The sequence below is a fragment of the Phalacrocorax aristotelis genome, chromosome 3 (assembly GCF_949628215.1).
Source record: "Phalacrocorax aristotelis chromosome 3, bGulAri2.1, whole genome shotgun sequence".
Taxonomy (NCBI): Eukaryota; Metazoa; Chordata; class Aves; order Suliformes; family Phalacrocoracidae; genus Phalacrocorax; species Phalacrocorax aristotelis.
The window spans coordinates 119,317,037-119,333,026 of NC_134278.1; the positions used below are offsets into that span (position 1 = coordinate 119,317,037).

Genomic DNA, 15,990 nt, shown 5'->3' on the forward strand with positions numbered 1-15,990 from the left:
GTACACAGTGCACCTGTTCGGGGAACAACAGCTCGTTAAGCTAAAACATGGCTTCAGAAGTAGATACTGGATGGAACTGTGATAGGATGATAATGCTCTTAGGGAGAGCCTACAGAATCAGTTCGCTATTGTGGCTATTCGATATTTTCGGGATCGGCAAACTGAATCACCCTACCCACCTAGGTTAAGCCAGCTCCAGCATTCATTGGGACCTGTCTGTGAACTATCCTAATAACCTGGCATTAAAAAAGAAAAAAAAAGCATTCGAAAAACAGCTGAGAGCCACAGGTGGCTTTCTGCTGGCTTAGTGAGACTTGGTGAGTCCTGGCTCAGCAAGGGTTCTTACAAACACCAGAAAAGAATGGGGGAAGAAGTGAAACCTCACATTTCCTGGAGCGGGCAACTGTTAGACCAGCTCATCCACCTGACTCGGTTTCACCCTGAAGATTGAGGGCTCCTAAAATATGGGAGGTAGAACATGGTCTCTTAGCGAAAGGTTTTGGAATCAGAGCAGAAAAGCACCACAATCACAGGGATTAGAAAGGTGCAACTACCCTGACACCTCAACTTACCATTGCATGAAAGGTTATTTGATATTATTTCTCTGTTATTTCTCCATATTGTTGATCTTTTAAGAGCACCAGTTAGTTCATTCATATGCATTGTTGCCACTGCAGCAAGAAGACAGAAAAAGGAATAGACCTATTGTAAAACAATGAAAAAGTGTCTCAAAAAAAAAAAGTAGACTACAAAAATGTAACTACTTTCTCAAGCCAAAAATAAAAACGGTCTAAAAGCCTTTTTTAATCTATTAGCACAAACCATGTAACCAGACACAGAACTTAATTCCTAAAGAAAAAAACCCAGAGAAATCAGGCATAGCTGTTCAAAAATTGCTGGTGCAATTTTTAACAGTTCAACAACTAAAGAAGCAGTAGATTTTCCATTTCTTGATAGCTTTGAGTCAAGACAGGATGATTAAAGCTGATACCTAGAGAAAGCTGAGCAGCTGTATTTTTCTTAACACAGACAATGGCTTTGCAAACTGTACTCTGCAGAGCTCTGAAATATCATTCCACTAACAAACACCCTTTTCAGATCAAAATTAGCTTCAGCGAAGTTATTTTGTACAAACATCATAGTGAGCCCCTCAGACGTCAAACTGCATTGATCATCAGATTCCCGTACCACAAAACTTTCAAGGGCTGGTGTTTTTCAAGGGCCTGTTTGGGGAACTGAAACATGCCGCCTCTTTTAGCCCTGACAGGGCACCTGCGAATGGAGCCACCTGCCCGCTCCCTCACAAGGGGCCCTAACCGAGGCTCCTCGGGCTACACCTCAAAACGGTTAACAGAGGTCGGGACAGAGCCTCTGCTCCGGTGAGGAAAATTATCTTAAAAAACACGACCACAAAGAGCCTCGGTCAGAGCCGCCCAGCACAATACCTGCCCCAGCGGCCGCCCCCCTCAGCCAGCGGCCGCCCCGCCCAACCGCCTCCGCGCGCCCAACCGCCAATGGGGAGGGCGGGGAAGGCCCCGCCCCGGGGTGATGCTCAAACGTCCTACCTGTTTCCCCCTCCCCGCAGGTCGGCCTCGGGGGGTGGGGTTCGCCCTGCACAGGCGCAGTGCACTGGTGGCAGCGCGACAGTTTCACTTACGTCCAAGCGGTTTGCGACAGCGCTCGCGGTCGGGGTTGCTGTGAGGAGGCTGCCGGTGTCCCGCCGAGCCACGCGCCCGCCGGCGGGTGAGGGCGGGGGAGTCTGGGGCCCTGGCGCTGTGGCGCGGCGCGGCGGGGCTTGGCGGGGCAGGAGGGGAAGGCAGGGTGTCAGGGAGGGGGCGTCTCCGCCCTCCCGCGGGCGCTCCGGCCGGGCAGGGGAGCGGGCCGTCGCTGCGGACTCTAGTTTTAAATGCCGCATTTTCTAATCGCGATGCCGTTTCCGTCAGCGGACGCACGGCGAGCCGTACGGCGCCTCTCGGTTCTCCCCGCGGGAAGAACGCGCGCGGGTTTGGCGGCGGGAGCGCGGGGCAGCCGCCTTTGATCTCCGGTAGCTGCGCCCGGTGGCCGTGCCCCGGTGGCCGAGCGGTGCAGCGTCAGCCCGCTGGCGCGGGGCTTCGTCGCGCGCTGCTGACCGATTTGTCTCTTGCTTTCCAAGATTACCCAACGTCCAGCAACTTCCGCTTTCCACACCATGGAGGCAGAACAGATTATGGAGGGACAGCCGCAGGTACCGCAAGAAATGTTTCATGTGCATAAGGCTATGTGCATCAAAGGAGCGTTTTCACTTCGCTGACCATGTGTTATTTTACAGGTTCCAGAAAATCCCCATTCTGAATACGGTCTCACTGAAAACGTAGAGGTAACAAAGATTTTGTCGCTGTAAAATACAGTGGAAGTCACGTTCCTGATCAAGGGGGAAAAATGCGGAGTCTCGAGTCTAACGTGGTGTTCCCAAGAAAGCGGGATGGAAACTGAACCAACTGATACTAGTCCCTTGCGTAACTGGCTGATAATATATTTTCTGTTGCTTCCATTATACTAAATGGTACTGAAGTAAATAATGAACTTTTTAATGAGGTGGGGTTTTTTTGAAGTATCCCATGATCGTTATCTATTCTGTTGCTATCTACTATATATATATTTCTATATAATATGTTATGCCATAAAAAGCCAGCCAGACTTTTATCACTGGGAGGGGAATAATAGGAGGTGATGATGGCATTTCTACAGAAGCATCAAAGGGAGGGATTCTTTTCATATTCTGGTAGCAGAAATATTGTATCAGAACAATCCAAGTTACCTTTAATTACTGATGCTGAGAAAGAGTAGACACAATCTGTTCTCTCCACCATTGGCTGCATCATGGGTTAGAGTAATAACTCTATGACATTTATTTACTATTCTTTATTAAAGAAATGCCTTCAGTCTCCCTTCATTATAAGCTCCTACTCTATGCCAAGCTTTTGCAGAAGCTTTTCTTAAACATCCTTTGTGACTCATCTCCGTGATGACTGCTTGTCTGTATGCTGCAGCTGCCACTACAGCACAATAACACACTGGATATGCTGGCCCTGTATCAGTAGCTTCGCCTATGTTGCGTTGAATACGTTTGGTTTACAGGCAGAGGTAGGGTTTCCTTGTTTAGCTGCAGCTAATGGTATAGGATGATTCAGCACTTCTTGACCAAAGACACTTGCAAGTATTTTGCATGTGTTTTCTTTCAAGTGTCTATTTGTGCTTTAATAGAGTGTGGTCTCAAAGTGCTTGACTTTAACAAAGTCCTCTTTGTCAGCCTTCACCTGAATTCCTTGTGCTTTTTAGCATTTTATGTTAGAATTGCGGGGTACAGGAACCATTTAACTGGGACGGCTCCTGTTGATAGTAATTCATGTTTGTGGTGTAGAATTTAAATCTGAGTGCAAAGGCACAAATAAAAACAACAGAGATTGGGTGTCTTCTGTTTTAGAAAATTTATGACTAACATTGTTTCCCCAAAACGTAAGAATTTAGCAGAAGGCTCCTGTGGATTAGGTTTTTGTGCAAGGCAAATTACGTGCTTACATTTTCTTAAAAGATGAAAAGAAGTTATTGCCAGTGAATTGCAGAGAAGGGTACTCTGCACTCACACTTCAAATTAGATGTGGCTGCTGTTAACAATATTCTCTCACTTTCCCCCCCCTCCCCCCACTTCAGAGGATAGTAGAAAATGAGAAGATAAATGCAGAGAAAACATCAAAGCAGAAAGTGGATCTTCAGTCGTTACCCACACGTGCCTACTTGGATCAGACAGTCGTGCCTATCTTGCTACAGGGACTCGCTGTTCTTGCAAAAGAGAGGTATGGTGCTTCGGTGTTCCTTCTGTTCTTAGGAAGAAAAGTAGATCTCCAACTTAGGTGCTGCATCACCTTTTCAGACCACTGGCACAGCAGACATGGCTTTGCTAGCTGTAAGAAAGTCATTACAACAGGTTTATGAGCCTATGAATTACTGTGATTGACCATGCAGGACATGTTCCTCACTTAGGTGCGCATGGCATGATGTACCTTACTGCAAAGGTTTTGGAGGGAAAAACGTATTTTTGTATTAATTTTATCACATAATTCACCTTACACAAGCAAGGCAAGAAGTTGTTCTAGTTTTGAACATGACTTTCATAGTGTGGAATTGCAGAGAGCTCTGCTTGCCATTTAAAAGAAAGACAGAAAGATAAATCAGGCCTGCCATGCATCTTTCTCGGAGATTAAAACACTTTGTAAAGGATGTGGCTGACCCTGCACTATCAACACAGAAGCAAACTGATAGTTTATCCTTCGAGTAAAGATTATGCTGTTAAGGTGCCCCAAATCTCTTATCAGTCAATGTAGAAGGGTGTTCTTCAGTAACAGCAAATGGTTGTTCATCTTACCCAAATTAATTTGTAGCCTTTTGGTTTATCCAAGCTATTGGCGAGTCATGCTGCATGTAACAATTTCTCAAGTTTTGCTGAAATGTTACCAAAAGCTGGTATGGATGACCATAATCACATCACGGTACCCACAGCCAGAGCAACCATCAACAGTGTCTTCACCTCAGGAGGCGGTGTGAGTTAGAACTGCATTGTACAGACAGCTGATCAGGCAAAAGGGCAGCTAGGAAGGCACACCCCGTGTGTACATGTGAGCAGTGTGCAGATCTGCAGTTGACACCTGCAGGAGTTCCGCTGCGGACCGAACGTAAAACGCAGCCTGAGGTGGACACCCCACACTTACAGTCTGGACACTTCTGTCACGGACAAAGGCTTTTTTCTTTTAAATCTTTCTTCACTATGGAAGGAGCTGTTCTTTATGGGGGCTAATCACAGGAGTGAAATTGGAACATTGTTAGAACAGGTTGGGCAAAGTATAGGAAAAAAAAACCTAACAGTATCAAACTGCCAAGGTCAAATTGGCTGTTCAGTTGAGCATATTAAAACCACAGGGGTGAAAACGCTGAACTACCAGCTCTGCTATATAATCTCCTGATTAAAATTGAACTAGAAAGTAACAGATGCTAATTTCTGGCACAGTCATTCACTAAAAGCTTTTAAGAGAGTTGGTTGCTCTGGGATTAAAAAAAAAGCCTTTATATGGATGAGGAACTGATTGGAAGATAGGAGATAGAATAGAAATAAATGGTGAATTTTCATAGTGAAATGAGCTCAACACTGGAACCCTGGAAAGGATCATTTGTAACAATCTGAAGTAGCAGCTGACAAAATTTGTTAATGATACTGAGTTTTACATAATAGGTTGAGGTGGGTTTTTTTTTGTTTTCTGTTTGGGTTTTTTATTAAGTTGATCGAGCATAAATAATTGCACAGGAACTTCATAACCTCGATGTGAAACTATGGAAACTGCTATGAAAAATTGAAACTATGACAAAAACTGAAAGACTGAATACAAATAAACAGAAAATGATGCACCTAGGAGGGTAATATGTCTCTAGCACTAGGGTATAAATGGTAGATTCTGACGTGACAATTATTCTTGTGAAAAAAATCTTTGAACTGTTAAATGCATTTCAGTGCATTGCTCAGTCAAAAATAAATTCCAGACTTAGAGACTGAATGGGTAAAAACAAGCATAATGTCACTATTTAAATTTATAATGTTCTTGTATTTGTAATATCGTGTTTAATTCCAATTACCCTGTATTCTGGTAGAAAGTGAAAAGTTAAGGAGAGTGACAAGGTGGTCAGAAGTATGGAATGCTATCTGTATACAGGGTGTGACTGAATAGATGGTGTCTAGAAAAGAGACTTCTGTGAGAGAATGTTAGGAATCTGTTAAATCATGAATAGCATAGAGATTATGTATTGGGATGGACTGTTCATTGTGTCTTCTGATCCAGTAAAGCAGGTAGCAAATCTGTAATGAACAAAAGGAGGTGATCCTTCACAGGTCACCTAATTAAGCTATATTTTTTTTTTGCCTCAGTCTGAGGACATTAACATGTTATTTGGGCTCAAGGGGCAACTGGCAAAGCTGTAGAGAAGTTATAGAGCTAGCTCAGACAGCTAGTATGTGCTTGGAAGCTAAAAGGACGGTCCAGAGAAGTATCTCCTCTGCACACTTCCTTTTTTTTTTTTAATGCTCTTTATAGGCTTATTTACTCACTGACAGACCTTTGGTCTGACCCAGTGTGGAATAAGTAAGTTCATCATTTATACTGTGGACAGAATCCAGAGTAGTAGCATTCACGCACTGTAGCTGGATGAGCTTTTTTTAAAAAAAACCTGCAGACTAAGGCCAATGATCAAAAGAGTTTATTATTGACCACTTGCAAGTTACAGCACTTCTCAAACTTCTAGTTTTTGTTGACTTTTTGTGTTTGTTTCAGTTGCCAGAAACCATGAAAACAGCTCTCATGCACAAAGCTACACAATAGTCATTTGAAGAAAACGAAGCAAGAAAGCACTGACAGATTAACTTTACTTTATACAGCATGAGTTAAAGGAATAGGTGAATGCATGTAACTTCCAGTAATGTACATACAGTATTTGTACTTACCTACAACTAGGGTGTAGTCTGTGTGTAACTGTTCTGGCAAGCTAGTAATGTTGAACCAATGGTGATGAAAACTCATTAAAAACTTTCTCATCAGACATAAACTGGAAATGTGCAGGGCAACTCTAGGTTGGTCATCCCTGAAACAATGCTTATAAGTGTTTGGGAGGAGTTATATTGCTTTTAAGGGAAGATGATTAGTGCTTCAGCTACCTCATTTCATGTAACAAAAACTAATTACTTTTGATTTACTTTTTTCTTTACAGACCGCCCAATCCCATTGAATTTTTAGCAGCGTATCTTTTAAAAAACAAGTCACAATTTGAGGACCGAAATTAACTCCATAAAAATGAGGACAATTTGGCTGCTAGACTGAAATGCTTGTTTCCTGCAATTTGTTTCCTGCTGTAAAAATCTTTTGGAACCATCATGTTGTCTGTCTTAATCGCACAATTTGCTTTACCTTTTGAGTTATTTAATAAAGAACACTTTACATTTAATTTGTTCACTTGTTTTAAGCTAGCTAATAAGAGACGTCAGAATAAAGTACTGCAACTGCACTGCTGGATGGAAGTCTGAATAATTCCATGGGGCTACATCATGGACGCATGAAACAAGGGGGAACAACTTATTATGGGAATCACATGGGTGATAATGTATATAATTTATTTTGATTTTATAGAGAACCCTCCACATGCAACATGCCTAAACAGAAAGCAAATTTAGAGCAGTTGGAATTTGAGAAAGTACTGATTAAGTAGAGAGAACTTGCTTCAGAACACCAGGAAATGGGTTTAGTTAAACTACTAGATCCAACATCTGAACAGATCACCTGCAGATGGTGTCCTACATTTCAGATATTTACATTGATGAGGTGTGCTGTTCAGTGTTTGTCATTGATCGCCTGTGACTGGTGTGCTAGATTTAACTGAAGCACAGAATAAAGTCTGAAGGGACTTAAAAAGGTTCAGTAATTCAATCCTCTGTACTGCTACCCCTAGTTGGAGTGTTCTTTCTCTGTCAAAGATAGAATCACAGAGTATCTTGAGTTGGAAGAGACCCAAAATATCACTGAGTCCCACTCCCTGCTCCTCCCAGGACTACCTAAAATTAGACCATGACTAAGAGCATCATCCAGATGCTCCTTGAACTCTGACAGGCTTGGTGCTGGGACCACTTCCCTGGGGAGCCTGTTCCAGGGACTGACCACCCTCTCTGCAAAGAACCTTTTCCTAATATCCAAGACAATCCTAATCTACCCAGTAAAATACAAGGTACTGTGATATTTTTTTCCCTTGGGTTTACTAACACCTTTTTTGGTGGTTGTTTTTTCCATTCTTAACATCTTTTTCTTACCCCTCATTTATTTTTCCTGTAATCTCTGTAGGGGTAAAGGCAACAGACCTCAGGGTACAATATAAGAAGCTGCAACAGAAGACAGAATCAGAAGAAAAAGTTAGAATTAAGACAGTAAACAATATGTTGTGGAAAACAGTAGCAAAGCTCTGAAAAATATTAATATTGTAGCTGGATAGCTGGCTCCCTAGGTTATTAGCAATGTGTACAGGGACTGGACACAGCCCTCAGAATTCCTATCGTTTTCTGAAACTCGTAATGAGGAGCATAATGTTGTTTGCTAGCACTGGAAACTGGAATCCAGATTAAGCATAACCCAGTTTTTAATAGGCCAGATGAATGACCATAATTTGTTTGACAGTCACAAAAATGGTAAACTTGGCTCCAACAATTGCTCGATTAATCAAAATCCTAAATTTTCATTCAAACAAACTTCAATATCACCATCTTACCCTTCTCATCTCCACTCTGTTCCTTTGCTATTTACTTTAACATAGCAAGCAGTTAAAACCTTTTAAATTAAATTCTTTGCTGCAAGGGTTGAAGGTTTTTTTCTGTGTGACATTAAAGGCTGCATAATTTTTTTGTAATTATGCATAAATTCACAAAAGAGACTCAGGAATCTCGTTTGACTTGTTCCTGCGATAACTTAAAGATATAGACTGTATTTGCAATGTAATAGGTGGCCCACTGCACAAATAATATCTTCCCTTAGTTCTCTGACATTTAGATGATTTTCCTATTGTAATCTGACGATTTTTTTGTTTTAACTTGTTTTAGCATAGCTTTTCTTCTTTAGTAGCTTAGAGACATGGGTGAGTGGCTAGAAGTAGCTAGATTCTTCACAGGAAAAAAACTTTTCATTTGTCTGCTAACTTGCAGGGGCTGGAATGAGATCTGGCTGTTACTCCTAGTAGGAAGGCTCTCTATATTTTACATATTTCTTAATATGTCAAGAGGGAAACATTGAATTAGTGTAGTCCAAGAGCAGTAAGATTGGCGAAGAAAAAAAAAATTTAAAGAAACCTGCAAATGCAAAACCAAGCCCAAAAAGCTCTACTGTGGAAAACACAGAAATTGTGGAGTGAGATTACCCAATTCTATCGCATTGTGGTGAACACAGTTTCCATCAAACACTGACACTTAAAAAAGACACTGAAAGGATTTTAACAACAGTGTTTTGACTTTCTGGAATGAATAATAACATTGAAGTGAAGACAACAAGACACCATAAAGACTTGGTACTGCTATTTTTATTGCTAAAGCAGTATTCCAAGGTTTCATCCATAGGCGACAACATCACAAGACTGTAACAATTGTTACACGTGAAAGAAAAAAAAAAAAAAGAAAAAAATCTATGCTGATCCCCAACTTCTATGTTGAGAATTTGTGCAACACCATACAAAAGGAAGCAGCTCAACTATTAATCTTCCCTAGACAGAGCAATTTTCCTGTAATACATCACTATGCCTGAATTCAGAAACCAATCAGATTTCTCAGCTTACAGTAACAACCTCCAAGCTGCTGCACAAAAGCTTGTAAACATGCTGGGTTTCTGACAGCTCTTGCATCAATCTAGAATCTCGAAGTACGTGTACCACTCTTAAGGTGAGCTGTCCTTGCCAGCAGCATGCCACCTACTCAGCCGTTGGTGTCACCTGCTGTTGTCTTCCCATCTAAGCTAGTTCAAGAGAATGAAAAAGCTATGTTCACAAGGTGATGATGTCAGGAGATTTACTACAGCAGCTTTTCTGGACAGCTCCCTCCAAGAAAATAAGTTGAAACGTTACTAGCAGCAGTGAACTCACCAGCTCTAAGAAATAAATTTTAGTGATTCTTGCAAGGGTATGACAAGTCAAAAAGAAAAGCACAACCATATTCCTTTACTTGCTAAATTGGCTTCACCAATTCGGATCTGCTGCATAGAGAATACTCTGTAACGGAAAGAAGATAGCAAGTTCCTGTCTGAATAATCAGATCATACCTGAATAATCCAGTTCTCAAAGTAACGAAAAAGTCCAAATTTTCAAAGCACACACTAGTTCTAAACTCTCCCCAATACAAAACAATGAAAATTCTGTGCAGAGACTCGACAGATGCTTGCTATCCCAATTTAATCCAGAAAGAAAGTACTATTTTTCCACAGGAAACACCAGTGCTGAGGGCTTCGAGATAAGTGTATTTAATTCTGAAGTACACACTAAAAACCAAGTGATTTTACATTTATAAACATGAGGATCTCATCAAGAAACTGGAGAATAGATGTAAGGGCCTACAAGTTATTAATAAACGTAGAATAAAAGCTTGAAGAAATACATGAAAATGGCAACTTTAGATGTATGACAGGCCACTGCTAAGTAGCTGAAAGCCATTATCCCTGGATTCTGGAAAATTATTTTTCAGTTTTCTCCACACTTACCCTAGCTAACTGAGTCAGCGTGTGCTCCCAAGGGCAGTAAAATGAAGCAGAAAATAAAATTGAATACCTGGTTAACACCACAGCACAACTTCCAAGATGACTATTTCAGATCCAATATCCAGAAGTTACTATTTAGTAACTGTTAAGGAATTATATATGACTCATATGCAGTATATTGAAGTCTGCCTTTTTAAATGCTTCCACCAAGAACATTATTTTTTACCTTGAAGGGGACAGAGACAGAAGAAAGGATTTCTCACTAAAAGCAATTCTGATCACAGGGTTCTACATTCTCATATTCTGAAGCCTGTTACCCCCTAAAAATAGAGTTTGACTTGCCAGATCTTTGTTGTGGTTTTTTTTTTCACCTCCAATTTATCAAGGACTTTCTCCCAAATCCGTACAGGTCTTTGAGCTATCCATTTTATTTTCTGAAGTGCTGACACTATTGTAAATGCAGTCTGATCAAAAGGACTTCTCTCTCCCCATCAGACTTTCTAGAAATAAAACTGCGTTTTTCAAACAAATGAAAAATCTGAAAAGTTCTGAAAGATCCAAGCAGTTGAAACCAGTAGGTTGGAAGGGAAACACATGAGAAGAACTCCTATGCCTACCATGCTTGACAGAATACAGGTTTTGATTTATTCTTATCATTGTACTATTTATGTAACAAATTATTCTTCACCAAGCCTTAGCTTGTGTTCCCTGTTCTATTTGATAGTCAGAATTCATTTTCAGAGTGACTATATAGCCTAGATCACAGTTACAGATGCTGCTGTTACAGAAAGCATTCTACCATGAGTAGAAAAGTATCAGCACCGCTTCTGCTAATGTTGATTATTCAAATACAGTGAAGACTTAAAATGTAAATGCTCTGTTAATAACCACAGGGCAGTTTACAGCAGTGCTAGTGCAACACGGACTAGGAACGTGTCATATTCTTCCCAAAGTGCTTTTAGCTCTTATCAAAGTTTGCTTTGCAACTGTGCATAATAAACTAGTTTTCTGAGAGGAGTCTACATAGACAGAAGGCTGCTGGATGGTTGTGAAGTATCTCCTGGAGAGGGCATGGCCTTCTTTTTTCTCTGGTGTACAGTGAGGTATTTACAAGGTGGATAATTACCTGCTGATAGTCTCTTAGATGCTACTACGTTATACAGGAAGCAGAGATATTTGTTTTCTAAGGACTATCAAGTCTGGATGGACAGTAGAAGGAAGGATTGCTAGCAACAGCAGGTTCCTCAGATGGAGAATGACAGTTTGTAAAGAGAAAAACGCCAAACAACAGTGGTGGTGAACAGCTTCCTGAGAAGGGAGGAGACAGGAAGCGGACAAAGTGAAAAGCATGATAGGAAAGAAGGTAAAGTAAACCATGTGCAAGAGGACAACGAGAGCAAAACCCAAGAAAGCAACAGACCTTGAAAGCTGGTCCAGCTGAAGACATGTGCCACCCAAGCTGGGCACAGGATGTTACTCAAGGCAAACCCTGCATGCTAAGGGCACACAAACAAGCAAGTCGCTCTTGCCAAAATCTGCCTTCATGCTTTTCTTCCTGGAAAGGAACAAAATGCGAGCAGGCATACATGTGTATCAGTGGGCTGTGCTTCAAGGGCATGCACTGGGCCAACCCTCCCCTGCACCTCAGGGAAAAATGACTGAAATAGCTCTGAACAGGTAAGTGCTCCTGTTACTCCTCCCCGTACAAAGACCGCTTGGAAGGCAAAGCAGGAGGATGTCCCACACTTAACCCATGCTTCGTAGCTGAGCCCAGTTTCTCAGCCTGTGGCTAGAACTCTGCCATACCTCCGTGTCCTGAGCATGAGGAAACCCTGCACCGCCATCTTCTATTTAACTGAAGAGCCGCCTGCTTTTCAGCTTTCTGCCTCTTTCATTTAAGGTACGTGGTACTGAGGGAGCATGTCACCAGCCCTTAAACAAAGAATCCATGATCAGGAGGTGTGATGGTGCCGCCCTGCCACCCCCACCCCACCCCGGGCCACTCTGGGATCCCAAAATGAGCCCTATTGTGTTGTTATCTCCACACCTGGGCCATCTGCTGCCTGAATAGCACATCAGGACCACCCTGAGATCTCAGGATAAGCTCTGTCTTGCTGTTATCTTGATCATAACGACTTGGGCACCAGACTACCTCTGTCCACACCTGGGCCGTCTGCTCCCTGACTTGTGTACCAGAATTGTGACACAATGTAAAATATTGACCAAAGCCAGTCGTCTCAATCCTATAAATAGCGATCCAAAAGGGAGACCCTTTGAGCTCTCTGGGACTGCAGCGGGCTGTGCGACCCTGTATCTTCCCCTGGGCTGGGACGCCCCTCAGGGTAGATTTTGCAAGGATTGAAAGATCGCCTGCTGACAATTTTGTGAGGACTGATTTCGTGAGGTTTGCCGGCCGTTCGCTGATGAATGCCAGGACACAAAAGTGAGTAATTTATGAAGCTCACGAAAAGGGAAATTTTATTCATAGGTTAACCTTGGGGGGTGTGTGTGTGCAATTTGAGTATATATGTATATTACCCTATTCACAATCAAGTCTGAGACTAAGACTGGACCTGGCCACACCTAGACTTCTCTCTGCAAGAAGTTTAGAAAGCAAGGGGGTCTATTCTGAAACTCGTAACTCAACAGGAGGGTCCTCCTTATCCCCTGCATCCACAATCCCTGTGCATCATTCTAACTTGAGTATACCTCAATTTTCCTTTGTGCACTTCTATGTAAGTAGAATGAACCATGCCATTCTTGAACCTTTAACTAAGTCACTATGATTCCATCAAATTGCTGTTTTAAATTGGCCGATGCTGTTAAGAATTATACAACCTAATACTGTGATCCATCTCAAAAATATTAATAAATCTTAAATTACTAACCAAAGCCGTGTAACAAATCAAATTCCCGACAATCTGGTGTAGTCGGCAGGATACACAAAGTTGTATTTGCGACAATCTGGTGTAGTTGGCCGTATCCACAAACCTGCATTTGTGACAAGAAGTGGTAGAAGTTTAAAAAGAGCAACCCACAAATCACTAAGTGCTGCTCAGTGGCATTATGTCCACCTGTGATAGGGAACAAAGGAAAAACCTACTGTTGGCCTTGCCAGTGGAAACAGCAGAAATTCCTCCTGTAGTACTACAGATGACAAGCTTTGGCAGGAACTGAGGAGGATGTCCTCCAGCTTCACTGGGCTCTGGACTGAGAGTCCTAGTGGATAACAGAGAAGGACAGACATTCACCAGTAAACAGGCTGCCACGGTGTTTGTGGCACATGCCACAATCTAAGGATTAGCAAAAAAGCCTGTGCTTTCTATGACCTGCTAACATTGAGCTACTGTTGCTCCTCAGCATCTATACAGATACTACATCCACATTACATAAAGTAAAAACTTCGTCCTAATGTAGGTGAGAAAAAACAACACAGGAGGAAAGGAAGGCTACGGTAGAAGGAAACTTATAAAGGAAGCACAAGGAGAAAAGGAGTGCAGCCCAACAGGTATGCAGCAACAACAACAAAAAAAGAAATGTATTTAACAAATTTTAAAAGGCAAGCTGAAGAGGAAAAAACTGCTACATAAAGAAACCCAGAACAAAATACCTATAAAATGTTTTTACTCATCTACAGTACCACTTGTAAGTTCTTATATTTTATTTTCATTGGAGGGGAAGCACTTAGAGATGAAAGCTCTTCCTCTACACCAGATAATTAAAAGTTATTTTAACCTCCGGTTCCCCAAAGCTGTTCCTCCTAGCAGCCTCCTCTAACTGTTCTTGGTGGATTGTGGGACAACAGTGCATCAAAAACTTGAACTACATGCTGGTATGACCTTTTTTCTAAGTCTCACAACATTTATTTTTCCCCATGAACTAAAATTTATCTTGTGCTGTATTTAGTTAACTTTATTGAGGGATTAGTAATCAGTTCAGGAACATGTTCCCAGTACGGAATTGTATGTAAAAGATTTGAGAATTATAAACGGGTATCACAACTGCCAATATAGTTTTATGTTAAAACAGTCAGGCAGGATGGTTCTTCCAGACTAGGCAGCAGTTATAACCACATTAACCTTTTTCAACACACTATTTGTGAAATAACAATGGAATACTCTAAGGACAGATAGAGCAGTGAAGGCAATATAAAACGTTAGACATTTGCTGGGACAGTCAGGCCCCATCTTCTCACAAATATTAATTGCAGACTCCAGTCCTTTATTGCCCCTCTGGTGCATTGTGAGGCTAGTGTCACGGGTGCAGAGGAAGATCCTCACTGATAAAAATTACATCGGCCATTTCTCTGCAGCAGGAGCCTCTTTGATCTTCGAGACACACTACAAGCAATGCGTTAGTGTGTGTGACCCCGTTTCCTTTGTTTTACTGGAAAAAAACCCACCACGACCACAAGCTCTGTGTTTCGCATGCATTTGTAACTGGCTGGAGGGCTTTCTGAAGAATAAAGTGCCGTAAGGGGAAGAAAGAGAATGTGCTTCCTGACCTGGCCCATACATTTTCCACCTCACAAAGCATCAGCCAGCCTTAATACCTTAATGGCTGCAGCCCCTCATCTCTCCTGTTGTGGCTTGCCTCCCTCCTGCTTGCATCTCAGACGTCAGTGAGTAAAACTGTTTTTCCCTTCCCTCCTTTCGTGCTGGCCATACTCCCCTTTCCACTTCTGCCTTACTAGCTATTTTAAGCTATGCTCGATGTCTCCACGGCAGCAGTCCATTCACCAAGCTAATTAAAAAAAATTAAAGAGGTGGGAAAGGAGTAAGCTGAGAAGAATCCGAGACTTGTACCAGATGTACTCCCACAGCATGCCACGGGACCAAAGGCGTCCCGGGGCAGGCCGGGAGTGGCAGGGGAGGCACTCTGCCGGCTCAGAAACAAGGAGGGTCACCCCAGCAAACGCCCTGTTCTCTCAGCCTGAGCCGCTGCCTTTGGCAGCGATGCTCCGTCCTTCCAGCCCTCTGAATCCGTACCGCTCCCGCGGCCCGCACCAGGGATGAGGGGAGCACCGGAGGCACGGCAGGCTGCGCTGCGCTCTCCTCACAGCGAGGGGGCAATCCCCGGCACCGCAAAGCGCCGCTCCGCTCCCGGGAACACCGCCCACCCTCACCTCCTACCCCCGCCTGTCAGGCAGGGGCCCGCCGCACCGCGCCGCACCGGGGGGGGGGGGGGGGCCAGCAGCCGGCCGCGCGTCCGCGCCCCGTAGCCGCTCCCCGAGGCGGAGGGACCGGGGGCGCAGGGGGGGCAGGCAGGGAGGGCACCGGCCGCCGCGCGCCCCCAACAGCGGCGCCGCGTGAGGGTGACTTCCATCGCCCCCACGCGTCCCGGGGAAACGAGGGGACAGCGCGGGAGGAAGCCCCCCCGACCTCCCCTCGTCTGACCTGAGCCCGTAATCTTCCCTGCCACCACGGAGACACGGCTCCGCCAATCAGCGGGGCCAGAAGCGATCGCCACGGTAACACAGCCGGCCAATCCGAAAGGGCCTCTCCCTCCGAGCCCCGCCTCTCTCTCTCCCACCCTCTCCCTCCCCCACAAGGCGGTGCCGCTCCATTCCGGGCTTGTCAAAGCGGTGGGCGGGAACGGCGAGGGAGGACGGCCAATGACGGCGAGGCTTTTGCTTTCGTGGCCAATGGGGGAGCGGCGCCTGTGCAGCCCCTAGTCCACGGGAGCCGAGCTGGGCCAA

The 15,990-nt window shown here is 43.6% G+C and overlaps 1 protein-coding gene and 1 long non-coding RNA gene across 6 annotated transcripts; one reads left to right on the forward strand and one right to left on the reverse strand.

The window, feature by feature from the left end:
• The first annotated feature begins 1,655 nt into the window (after positions 1-1,655).
• On the forward strand, positions 1,656-7,080 carry DPY30 (dpy-30 histone methyltransferase complex regulatory subunit). The gene is made up of 5 exons (XM_075089337.1): positions 1,656-1,743; positions 2,153-2,224; positions 2,309-2,356; positions 3,691-3,833; positions 6,787-7,080. Exons 2-5 carry the CDS (start codon positions 2,189-2,191, stop codon positions 6,857-6,859), a joined length of 300 nt encoding a protein of 99 aa, XP_074945438.1. The 5' UTR covers positions 1,656-1,743; positions 2,153-2,188; the 3' UTR covers positions 6,860-7,080.
• Positions 3,453-15,751, reverse strand: LOC142055405 (uncharacterized). Of its 5 annotated transcripts, XR_012659922.1 has the most exons (7): positions 15,689-15,751; positions 13,396-13,511; positions 13,181-13,283; positions 12,099-12,224; positions 11,713-11,847; positions 10,363-10,518; positions 9,117-9,810 (listed from the first exon to the last, which is right to left on the reverse strand). It is a non-coding gene; the product is annotated as an uncharacterized LOC142055405 (long non-coding RNA). The 5 variants fall into 5 exon arrangements; XR_012659921.1 differs by lacking the exons at positions 9,117-9,810; positions 10,363-10,518 and adding an exon at positions 3,453-3,941; XR_012659918.1 differs by lacking the exons at positions 9,117-9,810; positions 10,363-10,518; positions 11,713-11,847 and adding exons at positions 3,453-3,941; positions 14,845-15,035 and having other exon boundaries at positions 15,689-15,714.
• Between the last annotated feature and the right edge of the window lie 239 nt (positions 15,752-15,990).

Bases quoted from the DNA above. Each gene is read 5' to 3' on its own strand.
- DPY30 (XM_075089337.1), top strand. From the start codon at position 2,189: ATGGAGGCAGAACAGATTATGGAGGGACAGCCGCAG. The intron at 2,357-3,690 runs GTAACAAAGATT...CCCCCACTTCAG, and splicing joins GTCTCACTGAAAACGTAGAG to AGGATAGTAGAAAATGAGAA. The intron at 3,834-6,786 runs GTATGGTGCTTC...TTTTCTTTACAG, and splicing joins GCTGTTCTTGCAAAAGAGAG to ACCGCCCAATCCCATTGAAT.